The sequence below is a fragment of the Dreissena polymorpha genome, chromosome 3 (assembly GCF_020536995.1).
Source record: "Dreissena polymorpha isolate Duluth1 chromosome 3, UMN_Dpol_1.0, whole genome shotgun sequence".
Taxonomy (NCBI): Eukaryota; Metazoa; Mollusca; class Bivalvia; order Myida; family Dreissenidae; genus Dreissena; species Dreissena polymorpha.
Genome location: NC_068357.1, coordinates 136,634,625 through 136,651,180, shown reverse-complemented (window position 1 = coordinate 136,651,180; position 16,556 = coordinate 136,634,625). Strand labels below are relative to the sequence as shown.

The window sequence follows — 16,556 nt, the reverse complement described above, 5'->3', positions numbered from 1 at the left end:
ACTTTTGGCAGAAAGTGTCATCACTGATTAGCCTGTGCAGACTGCACAGGCTAATCTTGGATGACACTTTACGCACATGCATTATGCCCAGTTTCTCAGAACAGATGTCGGTTCAACAATTCACATCTTGGGCATTACATTGCCATATATTGATGGATTTTGAAATGACCTTGCACACATGTAAACAATCTTGAGATGATGTTTCGTGTGTGTCAACTGTCTCCTTTCCTCAAAGGTCAAAGGGGTATTAAGAGGCCAAAGGTCAAATCTGGCAATAAAACTGCATAAAAGTTCCTGTCTCTTCTTAAACTTTGCTGATGATTGGCTTTTTGAATAACTTGGCACAAATGTAAACATTTACAAGACAACATGTAAACGTATACAAGACAATATTTTGTGTGATACCCTTCTTTCTACAACAAAGGTCAAGGTCACACTCATATATCAAAGGTTAAGTTTAGCCATAAAACAGCTTGTTATTGACATGGCTAGAGATTTTAGACAGAATTGGAATGTAGGAGCCTTCATGTTTTGTTGGCCTTATATCTGAAGTTTTTTCGGCGTATTCAGACTGTGAAAAAAGATGTTGGAACACATTTTTTGAGTTTGAAACACTTGCATTTATTTTAAGTTTCAGGGCATGCACATTTTCATGCTTTTGTTAGGTGTTAAAAAATACACTTCTTAAATGTGTATTGTTAATTTAAAGCACTGAAACTTACCAGAAATTATCAACAAATCTTCAAATAAACTTTATAAGATAGCAAGTGCTTGTTCAATTATTGAAAGTTTCATTCATAACTGTAAAGATCTGTAACATGAAATTAATGTTTCATACATAATTTTGTCACAATTGCTCAAAATTTAAATGTGTTGTTCTCATAGGGTATAAATGGTTAGTTTTTAGCATGGGGTGTGTTTGAATTGTTTTTGGAATTACCAGGCAAAGTTGGGATTCATTGACTTAGGTTGTAGACAAAATTGAAATGGTTCATTTTTTATTTTCTAAAAATTATTTTTCAGTGTTACTAGAACTGATTTCTTAGAAATTGTTTTATTAATATTACACGGTTAATTTGTTGATAGTTTGTACGAGTTCCAACTTTGTCTAATTCTTGTTTTAACATGATTCTAGTATGTATTCTTCAACAACTTTTTGGCATTTACTGTGTTTTATATTTGAACCTATTAATTTCCTTTAGTCTGCAATACACATTTTGCTTGTATTTTAACTTTATTAGATTCAATATTACGACTTTCTTAAAAAAGAGGCTTTTTTTTTCAATTAAAACACATTGATTGCATTGAAAAAAATGACCCCATTATTTTTAATTAAATTCAGTATATATTAGCATAAACTTATAAATGTTTTATATTTGCAAAAAATAGATAAATTATATCATCGAAATAAATTGTATCCTATATAATTCAGTAAAACTTTAAGTTACAGTAAATCACTTTCAACACATCTTTATCCTCAAGTACATGTATTCCTTCTAGTTTCTATCATTCATGAATGATACCTTGACAAGATAAATTGTCTTAAAAGTTGTTGAAGAACAGAATTTCAAAATTACCATTAACAACACTTAATAACATTCACTCATAACTAAAATATTAACACTTTTTTTCCAAGGAAAAATCAGGGCTATTTTTAGACAGACTTAAATGCTAATCTATTTTTATCCCCCGGTAAACCGGGGGCTATTTTTAGACATCGGTTGGAACTCATGCGAGCGATCTACAATGACGACTTGTCTCCAGACACACCCGAGGCCAGGCAGGACTTTATCTCCTGTCTGTCGGGTTGTGGCAACCAGAGCTATTTCAATTTTGTCAACCTAATGCCCTCTAGGTTGGTGCGACCTAGGTTCGTGGTGGGCTGTTGTCGGATGTTTCTCGTACACTTTTTTTAAATTTTATTTTGCTGCCTTAGGCCCAGATCTCAAAAGCTCATAAGGAATGAAAGAAATTTTGTCTTGGAGGTTTAATAAGTCGCGTTCTGAGAAAACTGGGCGTAATGCATGTGCGTAAAGTGTCGTCCCAGATTAGCCTGTGCAGTCTGCACAGGCTAATCAGGGATGACATATCCGCCTTTATTGTGTTTTTGCTAAGAAGAGACTTCATTTTAACGAAAAATGTCATAAAAGCGGAAAGTGTCGTCCCTGATTAGCCTGTGTGGACTGCACAATCTGGGACGACACTTTATGCACATGCATTATGCCCAGTTTTCTCAGAACACGATTCAAATAAAAAAAGCCATGCTTTGGGAAAATGGTGATGAAACAGAGATTGCACGTATTAAAAACTGGACTGTTAAATGGAACGATAAAAAAAAAAATTAAGCCTCACTCTGCCAAAATGGAGCTTAATGCATTTGCATAAAGTGTCGTCCAAATAAGCCTGCGCAATCTGCACAGGCTAAACAAAGATGACATTATCCGCTTGTATGGGTTTTTTCATTTCAAGGTAGTCTTTCTTACAGCAAAAATCAAGTTTATGTGGAAAGTGCCATCCCTGATTAGCCTGTGCAGACATGCCTTATCTCACGTTTTCCCTGAGCCCAGTTTATTTATTATTTATGTTTACATTCAAAAATTGTGTTTTATATGCAATTACTGTTATATCACCATATTTAGTGTTGCATATAAGTTTCAGTCTTTACTAAGAAGCTTTTAGGTTTTGGGCCTTGTCCATCTTAACTGTGATTTGTCCCCATATGATTTAATTAAGTGTAAAATAAAGAACATATTTGTATCTAAAGTCATGTCAATAATATAATTGCAATGTGCGTCTAATCAAGCAATGATTCTGAGTCTAATCAAGCATGTTTCCAAAACCTGTCTCCTAAACAAAAGTTAAAAGAAATTTGAATCCTATCAACTATGAGATTGGAAAAATAAGTCTTATTTAGTACATTTATGTGATTGAAACCTGAATCATATCAAGCATGTGATTGAAACCAGAGGCCTTTCAAGTCATAACCATCATGTGATTGAAACCTGAGGCCTATCAAGTCATAGCCATCATGTGATTGAAACCTGAGGCCTATCAAGTCATATCAAGCATGTGATTGATACCTGAGGCCTATCAAGTCATATCAAGCATGTGATTGAAACCTGAGGCCTTAATCAAGTCATATCAAGCATGTGATTGAAACCTGAGGCATATCAAGTCATATCAAGCATGCAATTGAAACCTGAGGCATATCAAGTCATATCAAGCATGTGATTGAAACCTGAGGCCTTAATCAAGTCATATCAAGCATGTGATTGAAACCTGAGGCATATCAAGTCATATCAAGCATGTGATTGAAACCTGAGGCCTATCAAGTCATATCAAGCATGTGATTGAAACCTAAGGCCTATCAAGTCATATCAAGCATGTGATTGAAACCTGAGGCCTATCGAGTCATATCAAGCATGTGATTTTAACCCCAGTGCTATTAAGTAGGTTATGAAAAACCAAGTCATATTAAATATGTAATATTTATTGAAGCTTTAATCATATTAGGTATATGATTGAAACCATAATCCTATTAAGCATGTGATTAGAATCAGAGTCATATTAAGTATGTGATTGGAACCTCATGAGTCATATTAAGTATGTGTTTGGAACCCAAGTCATATTAAGTATGTGATTGGAACCCAAGTCATATTAAGTATGTGTTTCATACGTGCCTCCTATAAAGTATGTGATTTAAACCTGAGTTCTATTAAGTGTGTGATTGAAACCTTAGTCATATCAAGTATGTGATTTAAATCTCGGACATATGTAGTATTTGATTAAAACCTAAGTCGTATAAAGTATGTGATTTAAACCTGGGACATATGTAGTATTTGATTAAAACCTAGGACATATGAAGTATTTGATTGAAACATGAGACATATCAAGTTATTGATGGAAACATGAGACCTTTATGGCATTTGATTAAAAAAAGAGTCTTTTGAAATACTGCTTATTTGCCATTTAAGGTTAGTTAAGCTCGCTTTGGGACAAATTACAGTATACATGTTGCTTTTAGTATTATGTGGTTTGTCTTGTTTATTTCAGAACAGGTCTTTACTTATTATTTGATTTTTTTTATTTCAGTGCAATCTTTGTGTTTGTGTTTAGTTTATTTATTGCATTATTATTTGATTTTGTTTCTTCACCAAGAGTTTTTCAGTCACAGAACAGTATTGTATGTTTGCCAAGGACAGGACATTATTGAACCTTTGAGAATTTTCTTTATTTCAAATATTTTTATACAATTTATATTAACCTTTTTAAAATTGCTAGTATGAGGGTTTGTATTCTTATTTTTAAATATTTGTTGTTGTTGTTTATGTAAATACATTTTGGTCAGCAAAATCATCATCGGGACACTAAAGTCTTATTAATTTTTTATTTGCGCAAGCCTCTATATAATATATATATATAAATGTTATTATTTTCTTGATTTCATTTACAACCAATAAGCGTCTTTCATTAAAACTGCATACCATATTTTTCAAAATTTCAACATAAATTAAACTTCACTTATATTTATGCCCCCCTTCGAAGAAGAGGGGGTACATTGCTTTGCTCATGTCGGTCGGTCTGTCGGTCCGTCCACCAGGTGGTTGTCAGACGATAACTCAAGAACGCTTGGGCCTAGGATCATGAAACTTCATAGGTACATTGATCATGACTCGCAGATGACCCCTATTTATTTTGAGGTCACTAGGTCAAAGGTCAAGGTCACGGTGACCAGAAATAGTAAAATGGTTTCCGGATGATAACTCAAGAACGCATACACCTAGGATCATGAAACTTCATGGGTAGATTGATCATGACTCGCAGATGACCCCTATTGATTTTGAGGTCACTAGGTCAAAGGTCAAGGTCACGGTGACCTGAAATAGTAAAATGGTTTCCGGATGATAACTCGAGAACGCATACGCCAAGGATCATGAAACTTCATGGGTAGATTGATCATGACTCGCAGATGACCCCTATTGATTTTGAGGTCACTAGGTCAAAGGTCAAGGTCACGGTGACCCGAAATAGTAAAATGGTTTTCGGATGATAACTCAAGAACGCATACGCCTAGGATCATGAAACTTCATAGGTAGATTGATCATGACTTGCAGATGACCTCTATTGATTTTGAGGTCACAAGGTCAAAGGTCAAGGTCACGGTGACCCGAAATAGTAAAATGATTTTCGGATGATAACTCAAGAACGCTTTTGCCTAGGATCATGACACTTCATAGGTACATTGATCGTGACTCGCAGATGACCCCTATTGATTTTTATGCCACTGCAGGTCAAAGGTCAAGGTCACATTGACAAAAATGGTATTCACACAATGGCTGCCACTACAATGGACAGCCCATATGGGGGGCATGCATGTTTTACAAACAGCCCTTGTTTATTATTTAATTAAGGAAAGTACACCTATTTCTAGTTTAAACCTATTTATTTTAGCTTGATTGCATCGAAAGCCTAAGGCTTATATAAACGCTCTCGAGTCCGTTTCCTGGGAACCAGTACTTGGTGTCTTTTGGGGAGATCTAAAGAATGCTCCCACAGTGGGGATCGAACCCGTGACCTCCCGGTCGCTAGGCGGACACCATATCCATTACACCACGGCGACCTTTGACATCTATTTCTTGTTTGTTATTTTCAAAAGAAGCTTACAAAGATCCATCTTAATATTTTGTGCAAAAAAATACCAATACTTTATATATATACATATTATGCATCACAGATTTTTTCTTTTTTATGTGTTCTATTTTATTGTATAAATTTTTATGTTAAAATGTTGGTGTTTTACATGTGAACATTTACAGACTTAAATATGAACATTTTCGGACATAAAGATAAACATTGTTCAAACACAAATATGAACATTTTAAAACACACAATACGAACATTTTCAGACACAAATGTTTACATTTTTAGAGACAAATATAAACTATTTCAGAAACAAATATGAACATTTTCAAACACAAATAACAACAATATCAGACGCATATATAAAAAATCAGACACAAACATGAATATTTCAGACACAAAATTAACATAAACCTATGTTGACACAAATATGAACATTTTCAGTCACAAACATGACATTTTCAGACATAAATACGAACATTTTAAGTCACAAATATGAACATACTCAGACACAAATACAAACATTTTCATACACACATACAATTATTTTAAGGCACAAATATGAACATTTTCAGGCACAAATATGAACATTTTCAGTCACAAATATGAACATTTTTAGTCACAAATATGAACATTTTCAGACACAAATACAAACATTTTTACACACACATACAATTATTTTCAGTCACAAAAAATATTTACATTTTCAGTTACAAATATGAACATTTTCAGGCACACATACAGTTATGTTACGGCACAAATATGAACATTTTCAGACACATATATCAACATTTTCCAGTCAAAGGCTTGTGCTGATAGATGAGATTTTGAAGTACAAGTATTGATATGTTTTATTGAACGGAAAACAAAATAAAACACTATATACATAAAGTGGGCATCTGAAGCATACTAGGCGTGTAAAGCACAAATTTACATGACATGTAAAAGTTCCTTCCATAAAATCATATAGCGGTAGCATAAATGAATATATTTCATAATACAAACATTTTCATACATACATGCAAACATTTTCAGACACAAGTAAAAACATTTTCAGACACAAACACACAAATGTTCACACACAAATTCAAACATTTTCAGACACAAAATTAATACAAACATTTTGAGACAAAAATATAAACATTTTTACACACAAATACAAACATTTTTACACACAAATTCAGACATTTTCACACGCAAAAACAAGCATTTTCACACACAAATTCAAACATTTTCACACACAAATACAAACATTTTCACACACAAATATGCACATTTTCCAGACAAAGGCTTGAGCTGATGCGTGAGATGTACCAGAATGAGGCAGAGTTGTCTCCCACCTCTCCCGAACACCCGAACCTTGATTCCATGACCGGAACAGACCCATTTTACGATCGCTTCCCATGGTTCAGACTTGTTGGAAGGTGGTTTGTTTGTTTTTAGCTGCTTATTCCTTTACCACTTAGATACATATTTTGACGCATTTTTAGTCCCATGGAAAGTTAAATTCAATTAAATACCTTTCTTACTAAATTCAAGTTTCAAAGGCTTCATTTTCAATCCTTACATACTGATGAGCAGCAAACAGCATAAAACCTGAACAGACTGAGTTACTCACAGTCTGTTCTGGTTTATTCTGGTTGCAAAAGCCATTTTCATTTTGCTTTTTATGGGGGAAAGGGTTATATGTAGAAAAGTTCCTGGCTTCAAGAATACGAGTCTCAATCTGGGAATATGGGGCTTAAAACATAACTTAAAGTAATGTCCCATATTAGCCTGTGTAATCCACTCTGGCTAATCAGGGATGACATCTTTTGCTTTTGTGGATGTTTTTATTTAAAGGAAGTCTTTTTTAAACAAAAATCCAGTCTAAATGGAAAGTGTCGTCCCTGATTAGCCTGTGAAGACTGCACAGGCTTATCTGGAAGAACATGCATTTAGCACATTTTTTCCCTCAGAACAAGGCTCTTATAAAAGCTCTCAGTCTCCAAATTTGATTTAGCAATTGAACTTACTGTAAGATATCAAACTTAAAGAATCAAACATATTGCTTGTTTTGGTCAGACTCTTTTGTTGACTTTGGTTGACACTTATTGTTTAAAGCAGCATTAAGGAGGGGGGGATAAATACATTTAACCATAAAAACATTATATTCAATCAAACTTTTAACATTATTTAAACAGGTATGCAGGTTTTGTGTTAAAAAATAACACACACCAGAAAAACCTCAACATTTTAAATAAATTAACATTTTAGCCGGATGTTTATCTTGTTTAAGCACCGTATATTTAAACTCTTGCAGAACGTTTGTGTATCTAAGTAACCTGTTCTACCCGGTGCCGTTGACTCATCGGGTCGCCGTGGTGAGTGAGAAGGGAGAGGTAAAGGGATTCCTAAGGGTCGCTGTGCAGGCCATACTATCAGGTAGGCAGGGATTGAGAATTGTTTAAACATGATGCTTGCTCTGTGAAAAGGGGGCTTAATGCATGTGCCTAAAATGTAGTGCCGGATTTAGGGAAAACGGCCGTCACTACACTTTCTGTGTGAACTGCTAAGAAAATTTTTCTTTAAATTAAAAATACCATAAAAGCGGACTGCACTGGCTTATCTGAGATGTCACTTTAGGCACATGCATAAGGCCCTATTTTCCCAACGCAAGGCTAAATTTTGAATAAATAAGTTTGAATTGTTCATTCAAAGGAGATGTTAATTGTCATCATTATGTTGGTTATTCGGTCATTAGGTCTGTTTTCATAAGTGTGTTGAGCTAACAGCTTATGTGAAATTTCAAGCATGTCATCAATATGAAATTACAGGTGCAAGACACTTTCAGAAATTCACACATTTCTGATTTATATTACCCTCAATTCTACCACAGTTGCACAGGCATGCACATTAGAATGAGAAGGGAGCTTACAGTGGGTTATTACCTTGATATACCAACGTTTGTGTGAAGTGACATCACTTTGATTGTCCGTGCACTGTTTATGAATGAAGACGACGTCATTTGATTTTCATTGTTGTGGTGACGTCACATTTTCGCGGAAAAAATTGAGGACGTCCGGTTAATATAATTCTCATTTATAACCTTTAAATTGTGGATATCTTATTAATGAAATCGTGTTAGAATCGAAATAATCGATGGGTAACCGTTGGTTATTACCGCAATAACCAACTGTTACCTGTCGATTATTCCTTAAATATAGCTCACAAAGTGATGTGGGGTTTTAATTAAGTAGTGTAGTATGTCCTTAATTTTGACCCTGGGATAATGAAGTCTTATATTGACTAATATAATTCTTTTTATGTCCCCCACCACTATAGCGGGGGACATATTGTTTTTGCCCTGTCTGTTGGTTTGTTTGCACCAACTTTAACATTTGCAATAACTTTTGCTATATTGATGATAGCAACTTCATATTTGGCATGCATGTGTATCTCATGAAGCTTCACATATTGAGTGTTGAAAGGTTAAGGTCATCCTTGAAGGTCAAAGGTCAAAAATACTAAATCAAAGCGGCGCAGAAGGGGACATAGTGTTTCTGACAAACACATCTCTTGTTGTACATGCTATGTTTGGTGCTCTTTATACAGTTACTTTTGTATGATTTCACTTGTGCTGTTTACAAGATGGGTAAAATAAATAATTCTATTCATAACTTGTATTGAAGGACATTAGTTAGCTGATTATATCTCTCAGCTGTAGTATTATTAAAGTAATATTTTGTTCTGCTTAATCAACATATGATTTCAAATTTGTATGCCTTTGTCATTGTATGAAAATATTGATTTAAAAGTAACATTTAGTTAGTTTTAGTAATAATTTGAATCTAAACAAGCATTCTTGGTTAATTTCAATTTAACAAAAAGAGAAGTTGTTTTAATCTTTGTAAAATCAAGCTCTCATCTATTTACCAGTGTAATGAAATTCATTTGATCCTTGATATTGTATCAGTTCATCTATTTCCCATCTAGATAAAGAGGAAGCCCCAGAATTCGGAACAGGAATAAGGCAGTCGAGTAACGCTAAGATCACATTCAATGACGAGGAGTACTTCCAGAAGGTAGGATTATCTCGTACATTAAAGTGGATGATTCAACTAGTTTTCAGATGATTAGTCCTTGTTTATTAAAATAACCAATAAATAATCAAGCAGCATGCTGCAAAAATGAATTTTATGCCATATCCATTCAGGGTAGCTTCAGGCCAGCCTGTGCATTCAGGCAGTCTGATAAGGAGATATTGTGTCCGCTTACGCGACCAAAAAATCTTGCATTCTTCATATTGGACTGGATGGCTCTGGAACAGTCTGTGAGAATGTGCACCCTGGTCTGGGGCTATGCTGGCCACTAATGGAACATTACGTTTTTTCGCATTAGTGGGCTCAATCGTGTGAAACTTATTCAGATAGGCACAGGCTTGCCTTTCTCAATATTCAGGTCTGGTATTAGATATTTGTCAGCACTGGTCCTTAGTTTAAGCTTTTCAATTCTGAAATTCCCTTTTACATTTATATTTAACAACGGTCCAATCTTTCAAGTGTAGATAAGAATTTGGCTTTCAAGCAAATGACATTTATGCTGATAAGGAATTTGGCTTTTAAGTACATGACATTTATGCTGATAAGGAATTTGGCTTTTAAGTACATGACATTTATGCTGATAAGGAATTTGGCTTTTAAGTACATGACATTTATGCTGATAAGGAATTTGGCTTAGTCCATGACCTAAATGCTGATTATTGCAAGGAATGTGGCATTTAAGTTTCTGCTTAAAGTGATGATAAGCATTCTTATATTAACTACTATCTAGTTTATGGGATGTTTTCAGAAGATGCTACGCTCTGGCCAGACTGCGGTCAAGAAGACACCAGTTTCATCCACCGAGGAGCTGCGGATAGTGGAGGGGGAGGGGACTTCCCCTGATAATTCAGACCAGAAAGGTAGGAACTTGATGGGCTGAACCCTTTCCCACTCACAAGAAAAATGAAAATGGCTATGTGCAAACAGCATAAAACCAGAACAGCCTGCGAGTAACTCGCAGTCTGTTCAGGTTTTATGCTGTTTGCTGCTCATCAGTATCTAAGGGTTGGAAATGAAGCCTTATAAAATCAAATCTAGTAAGAAAGGTCTTTTGTTAAATTTAAATTTACTAAGAGACAACAAATGCATCAAAATACGTATTTCAGTGGTAAAGGTTTAATGCATGTACTTAAAGTGTTGTCCCTGATAAGCCTGTGGCAGTCCGCAGTTATATGTAGTTTAACAGAAGCTTTAAGTGTGGGGTATAATTCAACTGAAGATTTGGGACCCTATTACCATTATTTTGACCTTTTACAGACAATGGACATAGCATCAATGGAAACGAAGAGAAATTTGACAATGTTTGAAAAAATGGATAGTTTTCAATAAATTTGACAAATTTGAATACTTAACATGAGGAATACATCTAGCAATTAATTACATTGCATTTTAAAGATAATACAAAAATGGCAATAAATCGAATTGCATTTGACAGATAAAGAAAAATCAATTTTGCAAATTAATTGAATTGCATTTTACAGATGAAACGCATTAATTGTATGCATTTTGAAGTAAATAAAAAATGTACAAGTAATTGTATTGCATTTTACAGATAATAAAAAATTGGAAATGATTTGAATTGCATTTTGCAGATAATGATAAATTGGCTGAGCAAAACAAAGTGGACGAAGACACTGATCGGTTCACAGAGATAGATGTCAGTGACCTCCCCACCCACCTCAAGGTCGGCGCCACCTTCCAGTTCCGGGTCACTCTACTGCAGGCCTCAGGGATCTCCCCAGAATACGCAGACATTTTTTGCCAGTTCAAGTAAGTATTTTTGGGGGGTTTCTGGTATTTATCCAGAATATGCAAACTTTTATTTTCAGTTCAAGTAGGTATTTTCATGTGTCTGCTGTTAGTTTTGTATCCTTACCAGAGTGGTCATCTGGGATTTCCACAAAATAGGCTGACATTTTTTGCCAGTTCAAGTATTTTAAAGTTTGTTTTGTGGTAGTTATCTTTATCAGTTTCAAGTTACCTCAGGCTTCAAGGATTTACCCTGAATATGCGGTCATTTATTTGCCCATTTTGAGTAAGTACCTCTGTGTATTTTCTGAAATTACTGACTGTTTTTGCCAGTTTCAGTGGGTATTTATCATGTGTTTGCTGGCAGTTATCTATACGCTCCATAGTTTTTGCTATTGATTAACTGTCACATTTGTTTTTTAAGTAATAAAGGGAACATATTAAGGACTGAACAAGCAGTGAAGTGAGCCCCTTCTTAGAAAAATATGTTTATGCTTAACATGTTTCTTGCTAACTGAGAATAGTACCTTCATTTTTGTTTGCTCAAAAAAATGTATTGTAGCATTCTTAATATGGTAGTGTTTACTACAGATTCTTAGAAGGTACTGTTTAAACAACCAGAATTAAGAAATGGCATGCATTAAGTCCATATGCTATAAAAGATTTATATTTGACTAAATGGCTCAAATCTTGATTAAAATGTAGTTTATATTCTAAAATCATGAGAAAATAATTTCTGTTGCCAGGAAGTTTCAATATTTGTCATTTATGTCACAAACTTTAATGTAACATTTGCCCGTAAAACTTGCCAAAAGTGTTTGGTTTTTAATGAACATTGATTGTTCTATTTGAAAGCAACCTAGAATGCTGAAACATATGTCTGCAATATTTCCAGAATAAACAGACATGTTATTGGCTGCTTAATTGTCTGTACTTACCTTTTTACAAATTTTGGAAACAGTGTTTTACAGAAATTTAAAATGAAAGTTAAAGGTCTTAGAAAAACAAGGAATTTGATGGTGATGCTGAACATTATTATATTGGGAAAATCTTCTGAAGCAGTTATTAAAATACAGTTTCATGTATGTTCATAAAGTATTAAATCAGATTTACACCCAAAAAAGTGTTTATGATTTAAGAAGCGTACTGCTTAGGCTAATCTGGGACGACACTTTACGCACATGCATAAAGTCGTGTTGTCTTAGAAACAGGCTCAATTATTAACATTATCTAAAATATTTTTACACAGGGCATGTTAATCTTTCAGCTTCCTACACCGCCATGATGAGGCATTTTCCACTGAACCCCTCAAGAACTCAGGCAAGGGGCCACCCCTGGGCTTCTACCATGTACAGAATGTAAGTTTTGGGTTCTACCATGTACAAAATGTAAGTCTGGTGTTCTACCATGTACAGAATGTAAGTCTGGTGTTCAAAAATATAGGGAATGTTAGTCTGGTGTTTTACCATGTTGTGCGATAAATGTCTTGCTCCTGTCTAATAAATAGAAGAAACTCATTATAGTGGTATTACTAGGGATCAGTGTTATGTTTCTACATATATGAGGTTATTTTATAAGAAAAGGGTGAAAACTTCAGGTTATAATGTAAGTAACACCATTGGCTTAATTCTGTAGATTGCTAGTTTTGTAAGGAAGAAAACACTATATGTCAAGGCTAGATAAGTAAGGAAAGAAAACACAATACAGTCGAAAACTTATGGCTCGAACTCGCTTGGCTCCAATTTCATGCCAGTAAACAAAGCATTGCGGATGGATCAAACTTTTGTTGTTGCACGGTCTATGAAACGCATAGATATTTAATTGTTTAACAGTATGATTGCTTGTGAATCCTCAGCATATAGTGAATGTAACATTAATTGCAAATTAAAATCTTATTAACAGCATAATAATAAATACTTCTTATAGTCCAAAAATATTGAGACACAAGGGACGACATCAGCTGATTTTGCTGGCATTGTGGAAACTTCATTTCCAAACACATAGAAAAGATGCATTATTAGATTGTATTTGAAATGTATCAGATTTATATTTCAGTTCACAGTAACGGTCACGAAGTCGTTCATCGACTACATCAAGAACCAGCCCCTTGTGTTTGAAGTGTTTGGGCACTACCAACAACATCCTCTACATGAGCAGGCCAAAGACTCCAAAAACCAGCCCATGTAAGTGCGACAGTAGTATTAAAAATATTTATTTTAGCTTGATTGCATCGAAAACCTAAGGCTTTAATAAAAACTCTGGAGCTTGCTTCCTGGGCCTAGAACCTTGGTGTCTTTGGGAGCGATCCAAGGAATGCTCCCTCGCTGGAGATCGAACACATGACCTCCCAGTGTTAGGCGGACACCATATCCGTAACACCACAAAGACCTTTTTAAGTGCCCCATTAGTGCCCCCAGTTAACCCTTTACCACTAAGATACGTACCCTTTACCACTAAGATACGTACCCTTTACCACTAAGATACGTACCCTTTACCACTAAGATACGTACCCTTTACCACTAAGATACGTATTTTGACACATTTGTAGTCCCTTAGAAAGTAAAGTTGTATTAAAGACCTTTCTTACTAGATTCAAATTGTAAAGGCTTCATTTCCAACCCTGAGGTACTGATGAGTAGCAAACAGCATGAAACCTTAACAGACTGCGAGTAACTTGCAGGCTGTTCCTATTTTATGCTGTTTGCACATAACCATTTTCACTTTGCTTCGGAGTGGGTAGGGTTAAGGCAAATGATTGCGATTTGCTAACTGAATGGTAGATTGGCTTCAAAAGCTTCTGATCTATATTAAGTGCACTCAGGAGGTAGTTTGCTAAACCAAAAAGGCAGGCTTTGATTGTCAGTACCTGAAGGATATTGGTTGGATTTGTTGGAATATCTATTTTAATTCTCAAGTGATCATAGAAAATAATATTTTCACTGGTGGCAAAGCCAAGAGTGAATATCAAAATTTTCTATGATGAAGAGTGAATTAAAATTGATATTCCACTACATCCCCCCAAAAAATCTTTTTATTTTATGCTTATAAATGATTATTTTTGCATAAATAATGACATCACAACGTCATTTCAGTAAAATAACAAAATGCTATTGGTCAATAAACGAAAACTTAGCCAATAAAAACGCTTAAAATGTTGTATTACACATGTGTAATATAAAAAAATATGTAATGGTTATATTACATAGGAAACAGGGTATGGCATGTGATAAAAGATTTATATTACTATAATACATTTATATGTTTTATTACAGACAGACTGACAGAAAAGTTTATTAACGTCTCACTTTTGTACATAAAAACACTGTAAAGCAGTACAAACTCATTATATATATGTACAAAACAACTCTACAAGAGTTACGAGATATGATGGTTCTAAAAATGATAAAAGTGTTTAACGATTATATACTTCATAAAAACTTTCACATCTGTTACATGAAACAAACATTGCTTGACAAATTGTAGTCTACAACCTCTTTAATATTTGCCTTATTTAGCAAAAGTATGTTCTTTATTTCACGTTTTATCAAGCATAATCAATTTTAGTACCGTAAAACGCTGTGTATAACGCGCATTTATGTATAACGCGCATCTACTTTTTTAAGCTAAAAAATCGGGAAAAAACTTTTTGAAGCAAAAAAATCAGGGGGAAAATTCCGTACCACAGGCTAACTGAAAATTGTTATATTTACATTGCCGATCTTCCGCGTTCTTTTATTGCTTCAATTATTAATTATTTTAAAGACGATAACGATACAAGTAGTTTGTGTGTTTGTTTTAAATCATATTATGCGTAAAAATAAATGTTTGGATTTAAATGAATTATGCATGAAATTCACACTTTCCACGAGGATACCATCAAGGTTTTCATCATATGTCTCCGAAGTAACTGTATTATAGTTGCCGCCATCTTGAAAGGTTTAGGGTGATCTTCTCAATAACTCTGGCTAAGTACAAAACAAACAGTAATTGTGAATGTTTGCTGTAATTGAACATATTACTCAACTATGCAAAGACTTTGTATAGTACTGAACTTCTCCTTATCAGATATAAGTGTGGATCATATAATAATTTCCTGTTGGTTGTCTGAAGCACTTTATTAAAAAACAAATCAGTCTGAAAATCGTTTTCAGTGAGTACAATATTAATTTCCCTTGAACCCGACTTTATGTAGAACTGTGTTGATTTGTCTTATAGAGTTAGAAGACCTTCCAGTAAAAAGTTCCCGATGCTGTTGCCAATCTCGAAGCCAGTCCCGTCTCCCAAGTTTGGAGTGATTACGCCCCAGATCACCAGGTATATTGTGTGATTGTTAGGGCTTTATAAACATAAATTGGTTTAACTCTTTCAGTGCGGGAACCGAATTTTGAAGGACTTTGCAAACAGTTTGGATCCAGATGAGACGCCACAAAACGTGGCGTCTCATCAGGATCCAAACAGTTTGCTATTCTGATAGTATTCTTTGAAAAAAAGTGAAGAAAATGATGATTTTAGAAATTCAGCAGACGACATTTTAGCAGATGACAAATTTCCCAGCATGCAAAGGTTTAACCATTTCCTGCTCAGATGCCCACCTTTGTGCATTTGAAGTCCATTAGAAAATCAAGCTAAATTTAAGATTGTTTGCACTAGATTAAAGTTGTAAAGCCTTCATTTCCAACACTTAAATACTAATGAGCTGCAAACAGCATAAAACCTGAACATACCAGTTACTTGCAGGTTGTACTGGTTTTATGCTGGTTGCATATCACCATTCCCACTTTGCTTCTCAGAGGGAAAGGAATAATACCAATTAGCTTTTGATGTTTGATTGTTGTTTCCTATTGTGGCTTTACTTTCCACTACTCCACCATTGTTTTATGTTGTCTCTTTCTTTTTATTTTATCATGCAACAAATATTTATTTAAAAATTAAGTTTTGTTTTAAAACCAACAGATGTTTCAGGATCATTTAAATATGATGATGCCTGCTTAAAGGGAATTTGTTAATAAGCTTGTGATTTGTACAAAACCAGAAGTGTGTGTTGTGTAATTTTGCAATCTATTTATCTGAGCCCTATATCAAGAG

The 16,556-nt window shown here is 34.5% G+C and overlaps 1 protein-coding gene across 6 annotated transcripts in view; it reads left to right on the top strand.

Moving 5' to 3' along the window:
• LOC127871600 (kinesin-like protein unc-104) overlaps positions 1-16,556 on the top strand; it is a 170,470-nt gene that overhangs the window by 97,841 nt on the left and 56,073 nt on the right. For all 6 annotated transcript variants that reach the window (XM_052414693.1, XM_052414694.1, XM_052414692.1 and 3 more), the window contains 8 exons: positions 6,924-7,064; positions 7,943-8,064; positions 9,616-9,704; positions 10,471-10,582; positions 11,315-11,492; positions 12,739-12,829; positions 13,527-13,654; positions 15,687-15,785. In XM_052414693.1, the coding sequence (XP_052270653.1) occupies positions 6,924-7,064; positions 7,943-8,064; positions 9,616-9,704; positions 10,471-10,582; positions 11,315-11,492; positions 12,739-12,829; positions 13,527-13,654; positions 15,687-15,785 (960 nt within the window). The remainder of the gene's footprint in view (positions 1-6,923; positions 7,065-7,942; positions 8,065-9,615; positions 9,705-10,470; positions 10,583-11,314; positions 11,493-12,738; positions 12,830-13,526; positions 13,655-15,686; positions 15,786-16,556) is intronic.